Source organism: Mytilus edulis, chromosome 10, assembly GCF_963676685.1.
Source record: "Mytilus edulis chromosome 10, xbMytEdul2.2, whole genome shotgun sequence".
NCBI classification, from domain to species: domain Eukaryota; kingdom Metazoa; phylum Mollusca; class Bivalvia; order Mytilida; family Mytilidae; genus Mytilus; species Mytilus edulis.
The window spans coordinates 26,629,671-26,653,173 of record NC_092353.1 but is presented as its reverse complement, the minus strand read 5'-3'; the positions used below and the strand labels follow the sequence as shown (position 1 = coordinate 26,653,173).

The 23,503-nt window shown below is 34.5% G+C and overlaps 2 protein-coding genes across 3 annotated transcripts in view; one reads left to right on the top strand and one right to left on the bottom strand.

Annotated features, from left to right (window-relative positions):
- LOC139490738 (major vault protein-like) overlaps window positions 1–16,905 on the bottom strand; it is a 30,843-nt gene extending 13,938 nt beyond the window's left edge. For both annotated transcript variants that reach the window (XR_011656381.1, XM_071277707.1), the window contains exons 1-14: window positions 16,766–16,905; window positions 10,467–10,600; window positions 7,984–8,047; window positions 6,986–7,213; window positions 6,131–6,222; window positions 5,527–5,596; window positions 4,816–4,910; window positions 4,193–4,259; window positions 3,466–3,607; window positions 2,878–2,982; window positions 2,240–2,327; window positions 1,369–1,429; window positions 642–736; window positions 247–325 (exon numbers count right to left, since the gene is read on the bottom strand). Coding sequence is in view for 1 of the 2 variants with exons in the window: in XM_071277707.1 (XP_071133808.1) it covers window positions 247–325; window positions 642–736; window positions 1,369–1,429; window positions 2,240–2,327; window positions 2,878–2,982; window positions 3,466–3,607; window positions 4,193–4,259; window positions 4,816–4,910; window positions 5,527–5,596; window positions 6,131–6,222; window positions 6,986–7,213; window positions 7,984–8,047; window positions 10,467–10,600; window positions 16,766–16,825 (1,380 nt within the window). In the remaining variant the exon portion in view is untranslated. The remainder of the gene's footprint in view (window positions 1–246; window positions 326–641; window positions 737–1,368; window positions 1,430–2,239; window positions 2,328–2,877; window positions 2,983–3,465; window positions 3,608–4,192; window positions 4,260–4,815; window positions 4,911–5,526; window positions 5,597–6,130; window positions 6,223–6,985; window positions 7,214–7,983; window positions 8,048–10,466; window positions 10,601–16,765) is intronic.
- A 2,168-nt stretch (window positions 16,906–19,073) lies between these two features.
- Window positions 19,074–21,989, top strand: LOC139492671 (serine-rich adhesin for platelets-like). The gene has a single exon (XM_071280823.1). It carries the CDS (start codon window positions 19,074–19,076, stop codon window positions 21,987–21,989), a length of 2,916 nt encoding a protein of 971 aa, XP_071136924.1.
- Window positions 21,990–23,503: the final 1,514 nt, after the last annotated feature.

The window sequence follows — 23,503 nt, the reverse complement described above, 5'->3', positions numbered from 1 at the left end:
TCTTGCTTCATCAAGTTAGTAGACTCTATAGAAGCTACGGTGTTTAAATCTCCACGTTTGAAGAGAGTTCAAGTGCTACTATTGGTCAAAAATAATGTATTCGGAATGGGTGTAACTTTTATTAACCGATGGCTTAATCTACCAAGGGTGGAGAGGAGGAGGAGGGGATTGTAACCCCTGGCTAGCCAAGATGACTTTTTCAAAGATTTAAATTACAAATTATGATTTACAACATCTCCTACTTACCTTCAGCATCTGAGGATCAATACTCTGTTCAAAATATGCAATCTTTCTAATATCTCCTGACCCATCACCACCACCTTGTCTGGACAAAGGGAAATGAAAAGTGATTGTTAATATAAGTTACACTAACTTTCTAAAGACATATAATTTCATATAATTTTTACAAAAAAAAAATATAGAGCTATGACTATATTTCGCATAAGCAAACCCAGAAAGGTTGTGGTGAAGTCATTTTATGCAAAGGTTTGCAATATCTATTTAACTTGTTTTTTGTTTGTTCTTGAAGCTTGTTATTCAACTTGTTATGTGCAAGTCTAACAACAAATTCAATTCCATCTGATGCTTTATCTTTCAAATATGGATATTTAAACTGTCCATTTTAAGGCATTTCAACTTACTTCAGAAGAGTTTCTATGTTTGAATCTAATTTCTTTTCCCACAATTCTTCATGGGCTGTCAACATGTAGGACTTGGGTCCCATAATTGCTCTAACCTAATTGAAAACATAAGTAGAAATGGATTAGAAATATTATCAACAAGTATATGAAATAGTACTGCATCCTAATCAAAACTAGGAAATTAAATATCTATCCACAATCATTATTTACGAGACTGTGAGGACATAAATAAGTGAATCAACAAATTTTCAAAATGAATTAGTATCATATAAGATGCATCCAATTTTCTTAACAAGACGTTTTAGGTAATGCTATTTAGTTGTGGGCTTTAAAATCTTCCTTGTATATTTAATGAAAGACGTGGGTTATGTCCCTACTTATCATATACATTTCGAAGTCAGTGGTGCAAGCTGTTAAATATAGAGCAAAATAAAACAAAGAAAAAAGAGGACAGAGGACAACATAAAATTGTTAAGAACTGGAATTGTACAGATTAAATACATGTAACTGGTTCCGAAGTAGGTAAATTTTGTTTAAAGAATATATAAATCAAAATATAAATACCGGTATTTGTTTTTAATTCAGTTTATGAGTGCTTGAGTCCAGTCCTAACATCAATAACCTCTAGGGTATATTGTTTAATCTTATAATAATAAAACATTGAATTGAATTGGTAAACATCAATGAAATAGCAATCCAACAATAACACCTAAAAACATCCACATACCTTTCCTGTCTTTTTGTTTTGTATATAAATTCCTTCATTTTTACTTAATGGTATCTGATCCCTGAAAAGGGCAAAACATAATAAAATCAGAGAGATTTCGACTTGTGCCATTAACATCCCTTTAGTTACAGTTACATTAATAAGTTCAGTTGAAACACCATGATCTTAAAACTCTTTGTACAAAAGACCACTTTCGAGTTTGTCTGTCACAGGAAAAAACTTGTGAATTATGTGCCCCTTTATGATGTCATTTACCAGATACAGGAGATCGCCTGTATTCCTGCACTATAAACGTTCTTCAAGCATCTAAGTGATCACCATTGTGCAGAATAAACTAGAAATAATGTTTGTTCTGTGGATACTTAATCACAATTCCATAATGACAGCAGGGCTAATTGTCAATTATGAGAATTCAATTTTCTAAATAGTTCGTATAATATAGCATTATAGTTTTCCAACAACTCGCTCAACATAGGAATGGAAGTGACGAGGCCCCTAGACGCAAGAATGATGTTCACTAAAACCAAAGTTTTTGATGGAAATGCATCGAACTCGAAAGTTGTCTATTGTACAAATTGTCTAAATTTGTAGAAAACATTTATCTCATAAAAAGTCATTTTATTTGCTACTGTAGCAATTTTAAGTTGTTTCTCTTTAGAAATTAAATGTGATCAAAAGACTCTGAAAGTTTCTTGAATCAAGATATTTTTTTAAAAATTTCATCTGCTCTCACACTTCAAGATGTCCTGTAATCTCATTTTATTGATTGTTTACAACAGTATAATATGAAGTCTTTGCATGAGTTTTCAAGCAACCGTAAACATGATGTCTATACATGAACATTGTTTAACTCAAACTACATAGCCCCTACCTCTGTTTTACAACTTGTACTTCTACTGGAGGGATATAATCTATAGGTCCTCTGATCATCCATGTGTCACCTGGTAATCGATTCTGTCCTGTAGTAAATATTAAAGATAATAATCTGCAACTATTAAGCTTACAATACTTTTTTTGCAGCTAATCAAAGTCTTTTTACCAATTAAAATTATTTTGTCATTCTGATTGATTGTTGGTGTATAAAGTCAATTTTAACACTATTGTGCTATTTCATGGCTGCCATTTTTGCATTGATGGAGGAAGTTTGGGTACCCTGAGAGAACCACATACATTTGGCAGGAAACTAATAACCTTATTCAGTTAAGTGTCACTGTGCTTATCAAGTAACTTTTGTGGTATCACCATAGTAATGGCTAAAACAGTTTATCATCTTGACATGAGCAAGGTTCAAACTCATGAGTCAAGAAGCAAATGATCTGTGTAGATAAACTACTTATACCATTCTAACACTGAGACTGTATGTCATTCAGGAATTCAATTGTATAGAAATGCAGTATTTTGACAGATGAGTTAGCCATAAATTCATTATAAAGTTCAAGAAGGTATCCTTTTTATTCAAGGTTTTCTGTATATTTTGTATATCAGCTGATCACCACACTAGGGACTAACCTTTGAACATTGTGTCTTTGAACTGGTTGACAGCTTGAAGCACAATTGCTTGTTGGTCAGATAAGACATAGGATGACTTAACATTTCCTCCCTGTAATGCTTCTCCTGTAAAGCAAGAAACAAGAAAATTACCCCACTGTAAATCTGAATATAAATCAGCACATAAAAAAGATCAGGCTAATTTTGTAACACTGCATGCATTCATACGTCATGTTAAGCCACTACTTTTCATCAGTTTCTGTTTTTGCTTAGACATAGGCAATAGTTAAAATATAAGCAAAACACATTATGTTGTACTGGTTAAAAAACATTTTAATGCCTTGGTTTTTCATAACTGAAAATTATTTTATGAAATAAATATCTCTACAATTTATATAACCAAAAGACTAATTTTTAATTTGCTATGTAATAAAATTAAATATTTTTCACATATTTGGTTTAATACATTCATTTCTGTAGCTCTAATTTCCCATGTGACTTCCTTTGGTGTGCAAAAATGCTGAACACTCTTTTCTACATACCAAGGGGTTTCATTGATTTAAAAAGCTGGAGCAACCATTTCATAAAGTCAACCTTGTTAAACCTTACCTGGATGTAAGAAAAAGCTGGAACAACCAATTCTGAGTTCAAGTTTTCCTAGCTGTGGTCTCCCTGACTTATCTAATGGATTCTCTACCACACAATATTGTCCTTTAGTTAAAACCAATTTCTTTGCCTTCGATGCAACTTCCTGTTTAAATGAAATCATAAGTTGCATTTCCCATTAGACAACTTCATAAGTTGGAAATATCATGTGAAATTACAAATTGTTAATATTTACTTATTTCAAATTTCGTATTGCAAGGTACTTAGATACCAAAATGTATACAGCTATTTATTCTTTTGCCTCTGTTTTATAAAAGCTGATTTTTTTACTAAACTGAAAGAAGCAAATAACATTATATTTTGTGATTTCATTAAGTATTCCATATATTGAATCATTTGATTATAGCTTTTTCAGATAAAGGGTGAAAACACAAAATGTTAAGCAATTATCTATGTCCAAAGGCCACAATTTCTTCTGATATTTCTTATTCAGGACAAACTCAAAGTCTCTGTAACTTATTATGATTTGTATATATACCAAAATTCCAACAAACCGATTAAGCCAGTACAGAAAGTCCAGAAAATATTTAATTTCCAGCAAAAAGCATAATACATGTATATGGTAATACTATAATTTGAATTAAATCTTATGAAAATATCTAGTATTTATAGTCAAAATAGTGCAGGACATAGATCAATAATATTATGATAAACAGACTTATTATCTTACCACACCAATTTCAGGGTAATATTCATCAGTTGTTTCACTGGTCAACAACCATTCTTCACCAGCAAGTCTGGAAAATACATATTTATCAAAATACAGAAATAATACAAAGATTTTTATTTGCATATTATATTATAAATCAGGTACCATACTTAAACCTATAATGAGTTCACCTTTATAAATTGTGACTTAGATGGAGAATTGTCTTATGGCACTCATACCACATCTTATATCTATATACAAATATACACAAATAAGGCCGTTAGTTTTGTCATTGAATTGTTTTACATTGTCATTTCGGGGCCTTTTATATCTGACTATGCAGTATGGGCTTTGCTCATTGTTGAAGGCCATACTGTGACCTGTAGTTGTTAATTTTTGTGTCATTTTGGTCTCTTGTGTACAGTTGTCTCATTGGCAATCATACCACATCTTCTTTTTTATATGTAAAACATAACAACAATCAAAATCATGCTATACAAATATTTTTCTCCAGATTACCTGGTTTCTTGGACTATGTAAAAACAAACAAATTAATATTTATTGAAATGAGTAAATAAAGTTTTTACAGATTTAAAAGGTGCCATTTATATTCTTAAAGAACCGTGTTTGATATAAATTCATACCTTGTAACACCATATCGGTCTTTGACAGTTTGTGTTGCTCTCAAATTCAAACCAATTTCTGGAGTCAGAGTTATCTTTTTCAACAATTCCACAACCTAAAACATTTTATATAAGAAACTGACATAAGTATTTGTTCAGTCAACCCTGAAATGATTAACTATTTTGCATAAACATAATATGAGTTATGCTCCATAATTAATGATTTTCTGTTATGCAGAAATAAATGACTTAATATACAGAAAGATCTACGAAGTTTAAACCAGTATCAACATAAAAGTCCATATTAATAATATTTTTCCTTTAAGAAAATCAAATTTGCAATTCATAATTTTTTACATTATAATCTTGTATGAACAAATGTGAATATATTCAAACACGTATTCAAATTTATCAAAAGGTCTGAGAGATTTCTTGATATTGTATGTAGAAAAAGTGTATTTACGATACATTCATGTCATCATTATCATCATCATCATCATTTCCAATGTTTACATTTATTTCTGTTTCATTTTTTTTTCTCAATTGTTAAACTCGTAAAGTATGGTTTATTTTGATATTGCATGCTCATATTAATATTTTATTGTAAATTATTGTTATTCAGAGCGGACTTCATAAGTATGGCTTACTTGTGTCCAAATCATTTTACTTTGAGTAAATAAAATATGTTTAAACTAAACATTATAATCACATGCTTGGATTCATATTACAAACCTCTTCATATACATCAGGTAAATATGATCCTTGTTCACAGATGAACCATTGCTCGTCTGTCACCCTTTCACTGTAACAAAATTAACAAAAACATCAGGATTTTATATACCAAATACACAATGTACCAGGAACTTCAAAGCTTTTATCGTTAGGGATACTCTCAAACGTGTATCCCCAAAGTACATATCTTCTTTGTTAGAGGCCATATCTTGTCAAAAACAAAATCTTGCCGTTTATCTCCCTTATGACAAAATTGTTGTTTATTTTTTATATTATTCTAGAAATATTTGATATGTGTTCGCCTAAAAAAGTTGATAGCACTATTTCTCTCTGTATATCTTTCAATGTATCTCAGAACCCGACATTAACCAGAAACCCATGAAAGGACACAATCATTTATTCAGTCTATAAGTTTAAGCTTTTATATCCTCACAGCATTGTGTATCCGATATTTTAAAATAAATAATTCTTTCAAATTTTTTTGGTTATAAAGTTTTAGGAAAAAAAACATTTAAGAAAATTTAAAACATTCTCTCTTTTTATATAAAAACTCAGAATTTGTTAAGAAATATGCTCCAATAGAGAACATGACTTGTTAACTTACTTGTCATATCTATCCATAAATCCTTGTTTAGCTCTCAGTCTTAAAGCTTCACCTTCTTTAAGAACTGTTGGATTTACAATTCCTTGCACTTCCTGAAAAATAAATTAATAGCATGATACCCAAAAACTATTGATACATGAGAAAATATCTCAAAGAATGACCTTTTTTAATAGTTTGTTCTTATGTTTTGCTGTAACACCACTGTCCTAGGTTAGGGGAGGGATGAGCACTCACAAACATGTTTAACCATGCCACATTCTTCATGTGCCTGTCCTTAGTCAAGAACCTGTAGTTGAGTGGTTGTCATTGGTTCATTTCCGTCATATTTTTTTTCCGTAAATTGTTTTGTTGTAAATTAGGCCATTACTTTTGTCAATTGAATTATTTTATATTTTGCATATCAGGGCCTTTTATAGCAGACTATACAGTAATGTTTTTTTTTCATTTTTGAAGGCAGTTGATTTTAAGGGTAAGGTTGTTTATAATTGCTAAAATCCATTTCATTTGAACATAGGTGGATAGTTGTCTCATTGGCAATCATACCACATCTCATTATTTTTATAATTGTCAATTGCAATTGATTTTTTAGTTAGTTCTTACGTTGTGTTTTTAAAATTACACCACTGACCTAGGTTAGGGAGGGCTGAACACTCACAACAGGTAAAACCCCACCTTATTCTTTAAGTGACTCAAGTTTCAAGTCAAGAGCCTGTAGAACAGTAGTTGTTATTTCTAAATTAATTCATCTTATAAATATTTATTATTATTCATATAATTCAATATTTAAATTGTTCTTTCTTCTAATTATTAAGTTTGCCACATAAATGATACAAAATTACTATTCCTTTCACATACCACTTCAGGTCTAGGTATATATGTACGTGGACCATTTAACTGCCATTCTTCTCCTGCCTGATGCTTGCCATTCTCATCTTCACAATCCAACAGGGCCTTCAATTTGATACCATGATTATCAGGTACAACTGGTAACTTCTTAATGGCTTTCTTATAATCTGGCAAACCACCAGTTAGGAAGTCAGAGGCGCCCTCTAGAACTTCACCAGGATATAATGGAAAAGGGTCCTATAAAATGAAAGTGAGGTTTTAATAATGGTTCTAACATTTATTTCATGTGCGTATGGGCAGAATTGTAAATTTCGATTAACATGATAAATGGAACCTGAATGTGAAGTTAATTTTTATGGGCAGAGGAACCTTGTTAGATGGACATAAACCCCTTACAAAAATTCTATATTCATATACCAAATGTGTTTTTCCTATTGCTTATAATATAAGAGAAACTGTCCTATCACCAATCCTTAACAATGATCATTGAATCTTGAAAGATAGACCCTATTTGATGGACATTTAATCTGTCTATAAACCAAATATAATTATTACTTATCAGAGCTGAACTAATCAAGAAATGAAAAAAAATGAAAAGTAAAAAAAATGTTTTTAGTGCAGTCACACACTAAACCATGAAAATGAGGTAAAGGAAAATTAACATAACATATGCAGAGAATTTGAAACTATAAGCAATCTGTATTCAATCGTATATGCAGTATGTGAACAGTTATTCTATCTTCTAAAATATCAGGTTTTATGCAAATAACTGATGCCAGCACCACTGTTCTGAAATCCTATCATATGGCGTTGTGCAACAAATTTTGACGGAGAGAGGAAAAACTTTGGACCTACTTTTTATCAATATGAATATTTAATGATACTCAGAATACAGACCATCTATTTTGACATTAATATATTTTGTTTTGTTTTATTACAAATAATATAATTACAATGCTATGAACTAATGAAATTCAAGTATTTCCATGTGCCGGTAGAGATCTTACCTCATGGAAATGGATATCTTTCTCTCCAAATCTAATTTCACATGCCTGACCAGGAACATAATTGCTGAAATAAACATCAAAATTTGTAAATTAAAGAAGACATTCAACACAAACTTTATACAATACGTTAAACCAGATTAAAGAAGATTGATTGAACTGTTTCCATAATGATAAACTTTCAGTTTTGTTTTCATCATGTCTAAGCAATGGCAATTGATGTCAAAAATAAATTTATAGAAAAAATATTTCATTACATTAGTCTTTGGACCAAAAGGATTAATACATAGCACGATAAATAATTACCTATAAGACAAAGAGCAAAGGCATAAGCCCATGACACCCCTGTCGCCTTTTCAGCTTGTTTCTATACTTTAAATGAATTTGCTGACTATCCTGTATGAGCTTTGCTTATACATGTAGTTGAAGGCTGTACGGTGATATAAAACCCCCCATTTTTTTATAAATAAAATCCATAACTTAGAAACATAAAATCTAAAATTTTGGAAAATCAAAAAATTATAAACATAAAATCTATAATTTTATAAAAATCAAAAGAAGCTTATCGTTGCTGTTATGCAAAAACCTTGTATCTAAGGTTTTGATAATTTTACAACAGGCAGTAACAAGAATGTGTCCTCAGTACACGAATGCCCCACTTGCACTATCATTTTCTATGTTCAGTGGACCGTGAAATTGGGGTAAAATCTCTAATTTGGCATTAAAATTAGAAAGATCATATCATAGGGAACATGTGTACCAAGTTTGAAGTCGATTGGACTTCAACTTCATCAAAAACTACCTCGACCAAAAACTTTAACCTGAAGCGGGACAGGCGGACGAACGAACGGACGGACGAATGGACACACAGACCAGAAAACATAATGCCCTTCTACTATAGTAGGTGGGGCATAAAAACTGAAATCTTTTTATCGATTATTTAGAATTAAATATGTATGTTCCACTGTATGCAAAAATATACCTTCTAACCAATCAATTACCAAGACGAGCAAAAATTTCTGCACCTATATTGTTTTTTCAAAGCTTTTCATTATTTCTAAGCTATATTAGAACCTAAAATTGATAAAACTGTACCTGTTATAATGTCAGCTGCCGTGCCATGTGTTTTTCTTTTGAGATACGATATTTTTGCACAACAAAATGTCTCACCAATCCGACTACACTTTTTCGTCACATGTCAGAATTCGGGTTAATGATTGGTTAGAAGATCAGATATTTTCGCATACAGTGGAAGATACATATTTAATTCTAATTAATCGATAAAAAGATTTCCGCAAAAAATTGAGATACAAGACTTTTGCATAACAGCAACGTTATGTCAATAGATATAAACAATTCACCAACATTTTATGAAAATTGGTGAGAGAGATTTAGAGTTATTATCCCCAGTTGCTAACACTTTGCCAGTAAACTTAATTTGCGACCATCAAATCGCCAATTGATGCAGTGGGAGCTTAAAACAGATATATATATAACTAGTGAAATAAATCATGTAGACAATCTCGTCAATACATTAGCCACATAAATTTCACTTGTCTTAGCACAATCTGGAACAAGAATGTTTAAGACTAAACAATATATACCTGACAGGGTTATGGACTTCACAATACATACCTGACAGGGTTATGGACTACACAACACAGTGCTACACAATACATACCTGACAGGGTTATGGACTACACAATACATACCTGTCAGGGTTATGGACTACACAATACATACCTGACAGGGTAATGGACTACACAATACATACCTAACAGGATTATGGACTACACAATATATACCTGACAGGGTTATGGACTACACAATACATACCTGACAGGATAATGGACTACACAATACATACCTGACAGGGTTATGGACTACACAACACAGTGCTACACAAAACATACCTGACAGGGTTATGGACTACACAACACAGTGCTACACAAAACATACCTGACAGGGTTATGGACTACACAATACATACCTGACAGGGTTATGGACTACACAATACATACCTGACAGGGTAATGGACTACACAATACATACCTGACAGGATTATGGACTACACAATATATACCTGACAGGGTTATGGACTACACAATATATACCTGACAGGGTTATGGACTACACAATATATACCTGACAGGATAATGGACTACACAATACATACCTGACAGGGTTATGGACTACACAATACATACATGACAGGGTAATGGACTACACAATACATACCTGACAGGATTATGGACTACACAATATATACCTGACAGGGTTATGGACTACACAATATATACCTGACAGGGTTATGGACTACACAATATATACCTGACAGGATAATGGACTACACAATACATACCTGACAGGGTTATGGACTACACAATACATACATGACAGGGTTATGGACTACACAATACATACCTGACAGGGTTATGGACTACACAATACATACCTGACAGGATTATTGACTACACAATACATACCTGACAGGATTATGGACTACACAATAACATCCTGGTGCAACAACTATCATAGGTAATGGACCAGCCACAAAGTTTTCATTTGTCTTCAATACAATGGTCTGTGGACCTATTTCTATCCTTGTAATATTAGTTGTCTGAAAATATTGTATATACAATTTTAAAATGATCGTGTCACTTTGGCTTCTTAATTAGGTGTAATACCACCATTGATTTTCCCCTATTAGTCTTTGTTAAATTTGCACTTTTCAAAAAAATGTGCAGAATTTGTTGTTTCAAATAAAGAAATACTTGGCATGAGTAAAGTTTTATCCTGTCCAGTACTATAGAAAAAAATTCACATAACATTTCATTGCATATAAGAAAATAACCATCATTGGAAGTTAACCAATCAAATTTCTCCCCTTATTTTATCTGTGTACAAGGTTTAGTCACCATGTAACCTCAAGGTTTTCTATAGAAATACCAAATAAAAAATAATGGTGTTTTGAAATACCAAAGACATATGTTTATGACACAGAAATATTTTTACTGCAATAAAATGTAGGATAAATTACTTACAACTAACTGTCAAATTCAAGGGAATATTTTTTTAGACCTACTTTCGTATACAACCGGATGTGACGTACCATGATTTGGTGGTACAAATTGTATTACACCTAAAACAAATTTGTCTATCACTTATTAGTGACAAGTAGGCACATTTAGCTACAAAAAAGATTAAATTTTATAATAAAATGTTTTTGTACTTGAAATTTAGGTACTACAGATTTTTGGTTACTTCCGTTACATTTCAGCATTTTGAAAGTTTTTCTATTCCAAATCTCTTAAAGTTATGATTTTCAAACAAGGAATATTGTATTATTTCTGTACCAAAATATTAAGTACAAATCAGAGTTGTAAACGCAATAATTCAAACTCTTGTTGTGAAATATTTAATATGAATTATACTGTTTATATAATGCCTTTTTGTTATTTTATATTAATATGGAACTTGTCTATATACCAGCTTTGATTATTTGATTATTTGGAATATCTTCTAATTTTCACTACATTTGTATAAACTTCATGATTTACCTGTATTAATAAAACCGGTTTTTTTTTCAAATGTGATAATTTTCGTAGGGTTAAATATTTCACAGTGGTGTCTTGCTATGGCTTTGTTTGGACTTATTTGTTTGCTTTTTGGCCCTGAATGTTTATCCCTAATATTTTATTAACTGTGCATTTACATTCAGATATCGCAGATCAAATTTATTCGTTCATAGTGTATTAATTTACGTTTTTTGATTGAGTTGAGCCTGCCAATTGATATTTTATCGTATGTTTTTCTATGTTGTGATGTTATGTAATTGTTTCAGAAAAAGCGAGAATGTTTGGTACCATTAAAACGTTTAATCCCGCTGCAAATATTTGCACCTGTTCTAAGTCAGGAATCTGATGTACAGTAGGTGTCGTCTGTTTATGTAATTTATACATGTTTCTCGTTTCTCGTCCATTTATATAGATTAGACCGTCGGTTTTCCCCGTTTGAATGGTTTTACACTAGTAATTTTGGGGCCCTTTATAGCTTGTTGTTCAGTGTGAGCCAAGGCTCCGTGTTGAAGGCTGTACATTGACCTATAATGGTTTACTTTTTTTAAATTGTTATTTGGATGGAGGGTTGTCTCATTGGCACTCATACCACATCTTCCTATATCTATAAACAGGATTGTTCTCAAAATCGTACCAATTAAAATCGTATTTAAGTCTAAAATGACAAAATTGCATTAATAAATGCACGCAATAATTTCTGAATTTATAGTAATTCATCAGCGATATTTCATTGCTTAATTTGACTTAAGGTTAAACCAAACAAAATCTTATTTGATTTTTCTCGTAGCTAGTGCCAATTTAAGATATCTCAAGGCCTAACTATTCTTCTTCTTTTAAAACTTATTATTGTTAACTTTGTATTAGGGAAAGTGTCACCAAGTGGTTAACTTAATACCAAACTGCAGTGGTGGATCAAGAAATTTTCATAAGTCGGGGCCCACTGACTGCCCAAAAGGGGGCCAGCTCTGGTCAAGCTTCAGTGATTCCCTATATAATCAACCAATTTTTTCCTAGAACTAGAGGCTCTAAAGAGCCTGTGTCGCTCACCTTGGTCTATGTGCATATCATAAACGAATAAATTTTAATAAAATTACAAAATTAACAAAATTTATGAAAATTGTTAACTAGAGGCTCTTAAGAGCCTGTGTCGCTCACCTTGGTTTATGTGCATATTAAACAAAGGAAACAGATGGATTCATGACAAAATTGTGGTTTGGTAATGGTGATGTGTTTGTAGATCATACTTTACTGATCATTTTTGTTACTTACAATTTTCTCTTTCTGTAATGAACTTGGCCCTTTAGTTTACAGAGATTGCAAAATTTACCAAATTAATGAAAAATGTTAAAAAATGACTATAAAGGGCAATAACTCCTTAAGGGGTCAACTGACCATTTTGGTCATGGTGACTTATTTGTAGATCTTAATTTGCTGAACATTATTGCTGTTTACAATTTATCTCTATCTATAATAGTATTCAAGATAATAACCAAAAACGACTAAATTTCTTTTAAAATTACCAATTGGGAGGCAGCAACCCAATAACCAGTTGTCCAATTCATCTGAAAATTTCCGGGCAGATAGATATTTTTACTAGATAAACAAGTTCACCCCTTGTAAGATTTGCTTTAAATGCTTTGGTTTCAGAGTTATAAGCCAAAATCTACATTTTACCCCTTATGTTCTATTTTTAGCCATGGCTGCCATCTTTGTTGGTTGGCCGTGTCACCGCACACAGTTTTTAAACTAGATACCCTAATTATGATTTTGGCTAAGTTTTGTTAAATTTGGTCCAGTAGTTTCAGAGGAGAAGATTTTTGTAAAAGATAACAAAAATTTATGAAAAATTGGTAAAAAATGACTGTTAAGGGCAATAACTCCTTAAGGGATCAACTGATCATTTTGATCATGTTGACTTATTTGTAGATCTTACTTTGCTGAACATAATTGCTGCCTATAGTTTATCTCTATCTATAATAATTTTTTTTAGATAATAACCGAAAACAAAGAAATTCCTTAAAATTACCAATTCAGGGGCAGCAACCCAACAACCCATTGTCTGATTCATCTGAAAATTTCAGGGCCGATAGATCTTGACCTGATAAACGTCAACCTGATACCAATATACGACCAAAAAATTCTCAATCTTTGCGAACGTATAAAAACAGCAAAATTTTCTTAAAATTACCAAATCTGGGGCAGCAACCAAACAGCGGGTTGTCCTATTCATCTGAAAATTTCAGAGCAGATATAAACAATTTTACTGCCTCTCAGATTTGCTCTAAATGCTTTGGTTTCAGAGATATAAGCCAAAATCTACATTTTACCCCTCTGTTCTATTTTTAGCCAACGCGGCCATCTTGGTTGGTTGGCAGGGTCACCGGACACATTCTGTAAACTAGATACCCTAGTGATGATTGTGGCTTAGTTTGGTTAAATTTGGCCCAGTAGTTTCAGAGGAGAAAATTTTTGTAAAAGTTAAAGACGACGACGGACAACAAGTAATGACATGAATGAGAAAAGCTCACTTGGCCCTATAGGCTATGGGCCAGGTGAGCTAAAACAAGAGGCTCTCAAGAGCCTGAATCGCTCACCTGAATTTTTTTGGTTTAATCTCTCATCAATGATTATTTTGGCTTTTCAATTTATTTAAATGTTCTTTGAATCGTCCTATTTTCTTCAAAAGCAAAAAAAAATCATTTTCTCCTATGTTCTATTTTAGCCATAGGAGCTATGTTTCTTGACATACAAGGAAATGAAATATAAAATTTATACTAGATACTCTGAAACTCTGAAACTCATTTAGCCTAAGTTTGGCTGAAATTGATACAGCAGTTTCATAAGAGAAGATCTTTTAAAGTAAGTCAACACGGTGAACAAATTGTGAAAAAAGTCTTTAAAGGGCAATAACTCCTAAAGAGGTCAATTGACAATTTTGGTCAAATTGACTTATTTGTAGATCTTACTTTGCTGATCATATTTGCTGTTTGGATGTTTGATTCATCTGAAAATTTCAGGGCTGATAGATATTGACCTAATGAACATTTTTACTCCATGTCAGATTTGCTCTTTATGCTTTCGTTTTTGAGATATAAGCCAAAAACTGCATTTGACCCCTATGTTCTATTTTAAGTAACGGCGGCCATGTTTTTTGACGGATCAAAAATCAAAGCACACACTTTGTGCAGGATAATCTAAGGAACAACCATGCTAAGTTTTAACCAAATCCATTCAGTAGTTTCAGAGGAGAAGATTTTTTAAAGTTAGCAAATATGATGAACAAATTGTGAAAAATTGTCATTAAAGGACAATAACCCCTTAAGGGGTCAATTGACAATTTTGGTCAAATTAACTTATTTGTAGATCTTACTTTGCTGATCATTTTTGCTGTTTACAGTTTATCTTTATCTATAATAATATTCAAGATAATGACCAAAAACTGCAAAATTTCCTTAAAATTACCAATTAAGTGGCAGCAACCCAACAATGGGTTGTTTGATTCATCTGAAAATTTCAGGGCTGATAGATGTTGACCTAATGAACATTTTTACCCCCATGTCAGATTTGCTCTAAATGCTTTCGTTTTTGAGATATAAGCCAAAAACTGCATTTGACCCCTATGTTCTATTTTAAGTAACGGCGGCCATGTTTTTTGACGGATCAAAAATCAAAGCACACACTTTGTGCAGGATAATCTAAGGAACAATCATGCTAAGTTTTAACCAAATCCATTCAGTAGTTTCAGAGGAGAAGATTTTTTAAAGTTAGCAAATATGATGAACAAATTGTGAAAAATTGTCATTAAAGGACAATAACCCCTTAAGGGGTCAATTGACAATTTTGGTCATATTAACTTATTTGTAGATCTTACTTTGCTGATCTTTTTTGCTGTTTACAGTTTATCTTTATCTATAATAATATTCAAGATAATGACCAAAAACTGCAAAATTTCCTTAAAATTACCAATTAAGTGGCAGCAACCCAACAATGGTTTGTTTGATTCATCTGAAAATTTCAGGGCTGATAGATCTTGACCTAATGAACATTTTTACCCCATGTCAGATTTGCTCTAAATGCTTTCGTTTTTGAGATATAAGCCAAAAACTGCATTTGACCCCTATGTTCTATTTTAAGTAACGGCGGCCATGTTTTTTGACGGATCAAAAATCGAAGCGCACATTTTGTGCAGGATATACTAAGGAACAATCATGTTAAGTTTCATTCAAATCCATTCAGTAGTTTCAGAGGAGAAGATGTTTGAAAAATTGTTAACGACGACAGACGACGACGACGACGACGACGACGACGACGACGACGTCGACGACGACGGACGCCAAGTGATGAGAAAAGCTCACATGGCCTTTTAGGCCAGGTGAGCTAAAAAAAATCCCACCTCTGAACTGGAGCCCCATATTGGAAACATTATTTGTTCTTTTCTATAAATATCCCCTTAAAATAAATGCCTGCTATTACAGATACATGTTGTGAGAGCAAAAACCCATCCCTTTTATTGGTTCTTGGTCAATCTATACACATTCATTATGTAGGTGTATTGTAAGTCAATGTTTGTTTATCAAACCAGGACAGGTTATAATCTGTTCAAACAAATAAATCACCCTGAAATTTAAAGGAAAAGCAAAGGGGTTGCATTAAGATGTTTTTTCTAGGTACAAAAATATATGAACTGGTAACTGAAACTGGAAAATTTAGGTCTATATATAACTCTATAATCTGTAAGGAGTTATGTCCACCTAATTAGCTTCCCTGGATCTGCACCAGATAATTTAGAAGGGTTCAATTTTCTTCACTCAAAAAGTATTAAGATGTAAATGACAGAACAAAGAAATCCTTAAAATGAGACAAACATTTTATTCTTTATCTTGATTAATAATAAATCTACATTTATGTCTCTTTTTCCATGTTTAAAACATTGCATGGTATTGTGCAATGTACCTTCATTTCTTCATTTCGTTCAATTCGTCTGTTTAAAAATTATTACTCAAAGGAGTTGATTTATTCCTTTTTCATCTTCAGGTAGGCATTAAAAAATAAAGCAACGATTTAAATCTACATATCAAAACTTGATCGCCTCAGGCAGATGAAAGTCATCGACATATGAAAGTGAAACAGAAATGTCAAATGGCTGTAAATTTCAATTTAAAATAAAAATACTTTTTGACAATAGATTATAAACCAATTTTACTTACCACATCAAGTACATGAACAAACTGGTAAAGCTTCAAACCCACAACATTGTTTTTAGACATCCTAACTGTAACACTGCTAATGCTGAGTAAACATATATTCCGGTCGTTTGGGAATTTCCTGTTTTTATTACATTAAATACCTCACCTTCATAAATTTAGATATCAGTCCACTCGCTGCATTATTCAACCGGAAACCAGCCAGAAAAAGAAACCATGACCCCGTGACAACCTCTCCCACCTGACACCTGTGTGTCCTAAACCTTCATCATTTTTTCCGGTTCTACAACGCATGCTGCACGTTTTTTTGTGGAGGAGGAAAAGCTTATTTTTTCACAAACAGTTTAACAAGTTGATAATTTATATATTTAGTAATTTATATTGATATTTTTGTTTATAATTATAGTATATTTGGATAATTTTATATTAATTTTATCTGAATATTATGGATAAAATTCCAGCTTCAGGTACCCAAGAGGTAAGTGACAGTCAAATTCACACATCCAATGGTAATTTGTTGTCCCCTTGGCGTTCGGCCACCCATTCAGATGAATTTTGGGATAGAAGTTTGGAGTTTATTCCAGGTGTTTCTGGTGTCGGTCTGGAACAGGACTCGGAACCTGTTCCTGTCAGGACTTTGCCTTTCACTCCTGGTGCTAGTCAGTTGAGGTTATCTAGGCCTAGCAGGGTATCACATACCGTAACTAGGCCTGCAGAGATACCAACGTCTCCTGTGGCTTGCACGACAAGCAGGCAGGAGACACTACCAGCTGGCATCAGGAGTGACCCCTTTTCTCGGACTAGGTGGCCCATGAATTTTGCATACCCTCCCATGCCTATGGGAATGCCCAACTTGCCGCCTTATCCCCAGCCTTTTGATCCTTATTCGGCTCAATCAGTTTGGTCTGGTCAGGGGTTTGGTGGTAGATCCTCTTCAGAGTCATCCTCCTTTAAGGATGAGATGAGGAGTCTTACCACCTCCATTCACAAGATACAAGCTACTGTTAATGCTAAGTTTTTGGAATTTGGTAACAGGCTTGATCTTATGGAGTCTAGGGGTCTGTCTCAGGATCCTGCACAGGATCCTCCCAGACCTCCTAGACAGTTGTTGGAAGACGACTCAGTTTCTTTGGCCCCTAGAAGTCAGGAAGGTAACTTTTTGGAGGACCAAGATGGTATTTCTGATGTTGATAGTGTAGTAAGCACAGAGGGAGATGCTTTCGCTCCTAAGGATCCTGCTTCAGGCAACCCAGAATGCCTTAGAAGTCTGGTCTATTCTATTCGTAGGAATATGTCGGATATGCCCATGTCGTCTCCACCTAGGGTTTCTTCTACTCCTTCAGATTTCATGGCTTGCTCAGGTATAGTCAAGCCAGAGTCTAAGGGGTATTATTCTTTTCCAGAGTCTGGGCACTTTACAACTGCTTTGTCTTTTGTAAACTCTTCTCTGGCTGAGAATCTTGCTAACACTAGCAAAACTGGTGGTAGTAAGTTCTCTGGTTTCGGACCTGCCTCTTATCCAGGGAGATGTAGATCTAAGGACTTTGAGATCCATGGATCTTCCTTGGGTATGTCGGCTCCTGCTTGTGACCGGGCTTTTTCTAGTTTGCTTGGTTCGAAACCTTTGGATGGCCTCAGACTTTCTCAAGCTTCTTATGTCAAGTCAGAGAATAATCTGAGGTGTTTGACTTTTGTTCTTGAGACAGCTGAGCACTTTTTGTCAGCAGCTGGGTCTCTGTTAAAGGACAAAGGGGAGGAATTTTCAGATTTGAGGTCTATGCTGCTTCAGGTAGACAAGAGTCTTGGAATGTCTCAATTCCTTCTTCTTGGTACTGTGGCCAACTTTACTCTTGCTAAGAGACAGGAGATTCTTGTAAAATCAACTGTCTCTGAAGCTCTTCAGCAGAGACTTGTCAGTTCTCCTTTGTCTAAGGACAAGTTGTTCTCTGTTTCCTTAGAGCAGTTACAGGAGGAGGTGAATAAGGCCCCTCCTGTAGTCAAGGTGGATGTGAAGGTCACTGATGGGAAAAGATTTGTCAAAACTACTCAGATGAATAATCCTTCTTCTTCTTCGTCTTCTCATCAACCCAAGGCTTCTACCTCTTCTTCTTCTTCACAGTCTACGAAGAGGCCAGCTTTTTCTCGTCCCAACTATTCAAGTGGGAAGAAAGCTAAAGTGGTTAAGGGAAAGAAGCAGGGTAAGTGATGTGTTGTCCCCTCCGTTGAATCGTTCCCCACTGGAAGAGGAAAATTATACTTCTCCTCTTCCTCATCTTCCAGTGGGGGGCAGGCTGTCCCACTTTCTAGATCAATGGGCTCTGATAACATCAGACAAGTGGGTACTTTCGATTTTACGGAGGGGATTGGAACTTCAGTTTCTGGAACAGCCTCCTCTTTCTCCTGTTCCAATCAATCTGTCAGTGACAAAGGATTCTCAAAAGAATCAGTTGTTACAAAACGAAGTGAACATTCTGATTCAGAAGGGTGTATTGGAGGAGGTAAATCCTTTTCATCTAGGGTTTTATTCCCGGCTGTTCTTGGTACCCAAGAAGAACGGGAAAATGAGACCGGTTCTAGATCTTTCTGTTCTCAATCAGTATCTGGTGGTCCCACATTTCAAAATGGAGACCAACAGGTCTATCAGGTCGACAATTCATTTAGGAACTTGGACAACCTCTCTAGATTTGATGGACGCCTATTTTCACATCCCTATTTCTCACAAGTTTCGTCATTTCCTGAGACTGGTGTGGGCAGACAAGGTTTACAGTTTCAAGGCTATGCCTTTTGGCCTGGCTATTGCACCCCTAGTTTTTACCAGGATTTTTCAGACGGTGGTGTCGTATCTTCATACTCGGGCAGTTCTCATTCATTCCTACCTAGACGATTCTCTCATCAAGAATCATTGCCGTTCTCTTTTGGAGGAACACACCAATTTGTCTATCCTTTTACTCCTGAGACTGGGTTTTTTGATTTCATGGGAAAAATCAGAGATAATTCCCAGTCAGAGTTTCAATTTCCTGGGAGAACATTTTCGGACAGATTTGGGTCTAGTGCTTCCTCCAGAAGAGAAGGTAGTCAAGGTATGTCAGTTAGTCAATGCTCTGACTCAGTTTTCATCTGTCCCAGCTCGTCAATTGCTTCAGCTGGTGGGTTTCTTGATTTCGATCATGGACGTCATTCCACTAGGACGTCTACACATTCGTCCAATCCAGTGGTATCTGATGGAGTTTTGGCATCCAATTTCTCAGTTGTGGGAGGCACCTGTTCCCATCCTTCCTCGGTTGTTACCTCATCTTCAATGGTGGCTTCAGGAAAAACATCTTCGGAAGGGAGTTTTGTTGGATCCTCCAGACCCCAGCCTAACTTTGTTCACAGATGCGAGTCTGATGGGTTGGGGAGCTTATCTGGAGGGCAGGACAGCATCAGGCCTTTGGTCAGGTGCTCAGTTGGAGGAACACATCAATCTTCTAGAGATGAGAGCTGTGTTTCTTTCTCTCCGTCAGTTTCAGGCTGTGATTCAGGGTCAGTCACTACTGGTTGCCACGGACAACTCCACAGTAGTGGCTTATCTTCAGAATCAAGGAGGGACCCATTCCTTTTCTCTGTATCATCTGAGCAAGGAAATTCTTCTTCTGTGTCACAGTCTCAATATTTTTCTGTCAGTGAGACATGTTCCAGGCAGTCAAAATCTTCTGGCGGATGCTCTCTCCCGTTCCCGTGTTCCAGTGAACACAGAATGGGAAATTCATCCATCAGTGTTTCAGGAGATCATTCTTCGTTGGGATCGTCCTCATATAGATCTTTTTGCCACCAGTCTGAATCACAAATTGGAGACTTACGTTTCTCCCATTCCAGACGAGAAAGCTTGGGCAGTAGATGCTATGACCCTATCTTGGAAGGGAATGTTCAGTTACATGTTCCCTCCTTTTCGTCTTCTTCCAAAGATCTTGCACAAGATTCAGAGGGATCTTTGCAAGACCATTCTTATTGCTCCGGCTTGGTCAAGACAGTCTTGGTTCCCAGAACTACTACTTCTGTGTTGTGCGAAGCCCCTTTGTTTGCCTCTAAGAGAGGATCTACTGTCTCAATTCAAAGGAAGAAAACTGCATCAAGGTCTGGAGAATCTCCATCTGCACGCTTGGTTGTTGTCAGGGATTCCCTCAGAAAGGGAGGCTTTTCTGAGGGAGCAACCAAGCGTATCTCAGGATCAGTCAGACAATCTACAGGAGCAGTTTATGACTCCAAATGGTCTATCTTCTGTACTTGGTGTCTGTCGAAGCAGATTAATCCACTCTCTGTCACTGTACAACAGTTAGCGGATTTCTTCCTTTACCTTTTTGAGGAGAAAGGTTATTCTCCTTCTACTATAAAGGGATATAGATCTGCCATAGCCAGAACAATATCACTTTCAGGAGGCTCTGATTTTGGGGATAATGAGTTTTTGTCATTATTGATAAAAAACTTTTGCCTTAATAGACCTCGTCAAAGGCGTTTGGTTCCTTCTTGGGACTTAGGTTTAGTTTTGAAGGTTCTTCAGTTTTCACCTTTTGAACCTTTACATTCAGCCTCCTTCAAATTTTTATCTTATAAATGTTGTTTTCTGATAGCTTTGGCTACTGGTCGCAGAAGGAGTGAGATTCATGCTCTGTCAATTTCTGAGTCTTGTCTCCGCTTTGCATCTGATAAGTCTTCAGTTACTCTTCTCACTGATCCATCTTTTTTAGCAAAGAACCAGTTACCTGATAAAGGTTCTGGTATTATTACTATTCCTGCTTTACCTCCCACATCGGATAATCAGGTTTTGTGTCCAGTGAGAGCCTTGCTTGTTTACCTAGCTTCTTCAGCGAAATTAAGATCTGCTGGTTCTTCTAGGTTGTTTATTCCTATTAAAAAAGGAATTTCTGACATTTCTGCCAAAACCATTTCTACTTGGATTTGCAATACTGTCATTTTGGCCTATAAATCTGCTTCTTCTGAAGTTTTAGTTAAACATCAAGTTAAAGCACATGAAGTAAGAGCCTTAGCCTCTTCTTGGAACATTTTTAATTCCTCCTCTATGTCGGAAATCATGTCAGCTGGTTTTTGGAGGTCTGATAGTGCCTTTTATAACCATTATTTACGGTCCATGCCTCTTCATTGTGACAACCTCTATTCTTTAGGGCCTTTGGTTGCTGCTCAACAGGTTGTTTTTCCTCCTCCTAGTGATGGGGATGCAGCCCTTCGTTAAATTCTGTTATCTAAATTTATGAAGGTGAGGTATTTAATGTAATAAAAATTAAATTTTTAGAATTAAAATTTAGTTTTGTAAATTAAATACTCACCTTCATAAATCAGAGGTCCCTCCCTCCTCCCCTTCATCCCCCTTTTAGTGCCTAGCATTTTAAGGAATAAATGATGAAGGTTTAGGACACACAGGTGTCAGGTGGGAGAGGTTGTCACGGGGTCATGGTTTCTTTTTCTGGCTGGTTTCCGGTTGAATAATGCAGCGAGTGGACTGATATCTAAATTTATGAAGGTGAGTATTTAATTTACAAAACTAAATTTTAATTCTAAAAATTTAATTTTTATTTGTTTACAAAAGTAGAGTTGTCTAACTTTGCCCATTAAAAAAAAATCATCTAAGGTGAAGTGTTAATCTATGTTATATTGAGTAACACGAAGTTTGTGTTGATTCATGTCAAGTATTTATATTGTCTCTCTGTTTTGCCTTGATAACCGTAAACAATACAAATAACACCTGATACCATTTTCAAATCTGCAACAAGTTCTCATTTATGAAGTTATACAGGAATATCATTTTAAATAGAAAATGAAACAGTGGCAACTTGATCATTTAAAAAAAAGATTGACCCTGAATACATCTTGTTTTCTATGAGACATTTATCAGAAAACCATTGAGACTTTTTCTTAAAGACATATTAAAATTACCTTGATCACAAAACTCTTTTTTTGTCTAAATCATCTTATATTCTGACTGACAGCTAGGACCCCCCCCTTTTTTTAAATTAAAAAAAAACCTCCTTACAAGACATTTTAATGGCCAGGATAAAATTAATTTGTTGTTCTGCATGGCATCAATGGTTTCAATATTCATAATTTTCTGTTTTTTATTTTGTTTAAGCCAAAATGGTGACCACTTCATAAATATTCTGTTAGAGCTGGTACTATCTTGTAGCACCACAGTTTTAGACCTGATGGTGTACAGCATACTTTTACCTAAATACTGACCTTCCCTAAATAGCAAAAAACATCTGCTACTTGGATGCTTTTAAAGGATACAATTCTCCAGATATGAAATTTGATGTAAACTAAAATAAATAGCAGTAGATAGTTTTTTCAAAGGAGGTAAGTTTTTATGATTTATAATCTTTTCAAAAATGTAAATCTGTTTGCATGAATAGACAACTTACAGAACCTGTTACATGTATTCATATATGATTTCTAACTATGCTTCAACAATCACTTTGGAAATAAGGTTTGATGATTTATGACTGACCAAAAGGTAATACTCCACAGGTATCTATGTCCATGATGTCACAATTATATGCACACACATTTATTCTAACTCCAAGATGCAGTGTGCTTGACAGAGAAGCAGCAATTAACAATTCTTAAATCTCTACTGTGACAAAGCCAAGGATAAAACCATCTAGAACAAACACTTGTGAAAAGTAAGCTACTAATAGACCATCGAAATACTTCAACTTTTGAAAAATGCAAGGAGGACACATTTACATCGTT

What these genes read in the sequence shown, in the direction of transcription:
- LOC139492671 (XM_071280823.1), top strand. Translation starts at nt 19,074, where the DNA reads ATGGGCTCTGATAACATCAGACAAGTGGGTACTTTCGATTTTACGGAG.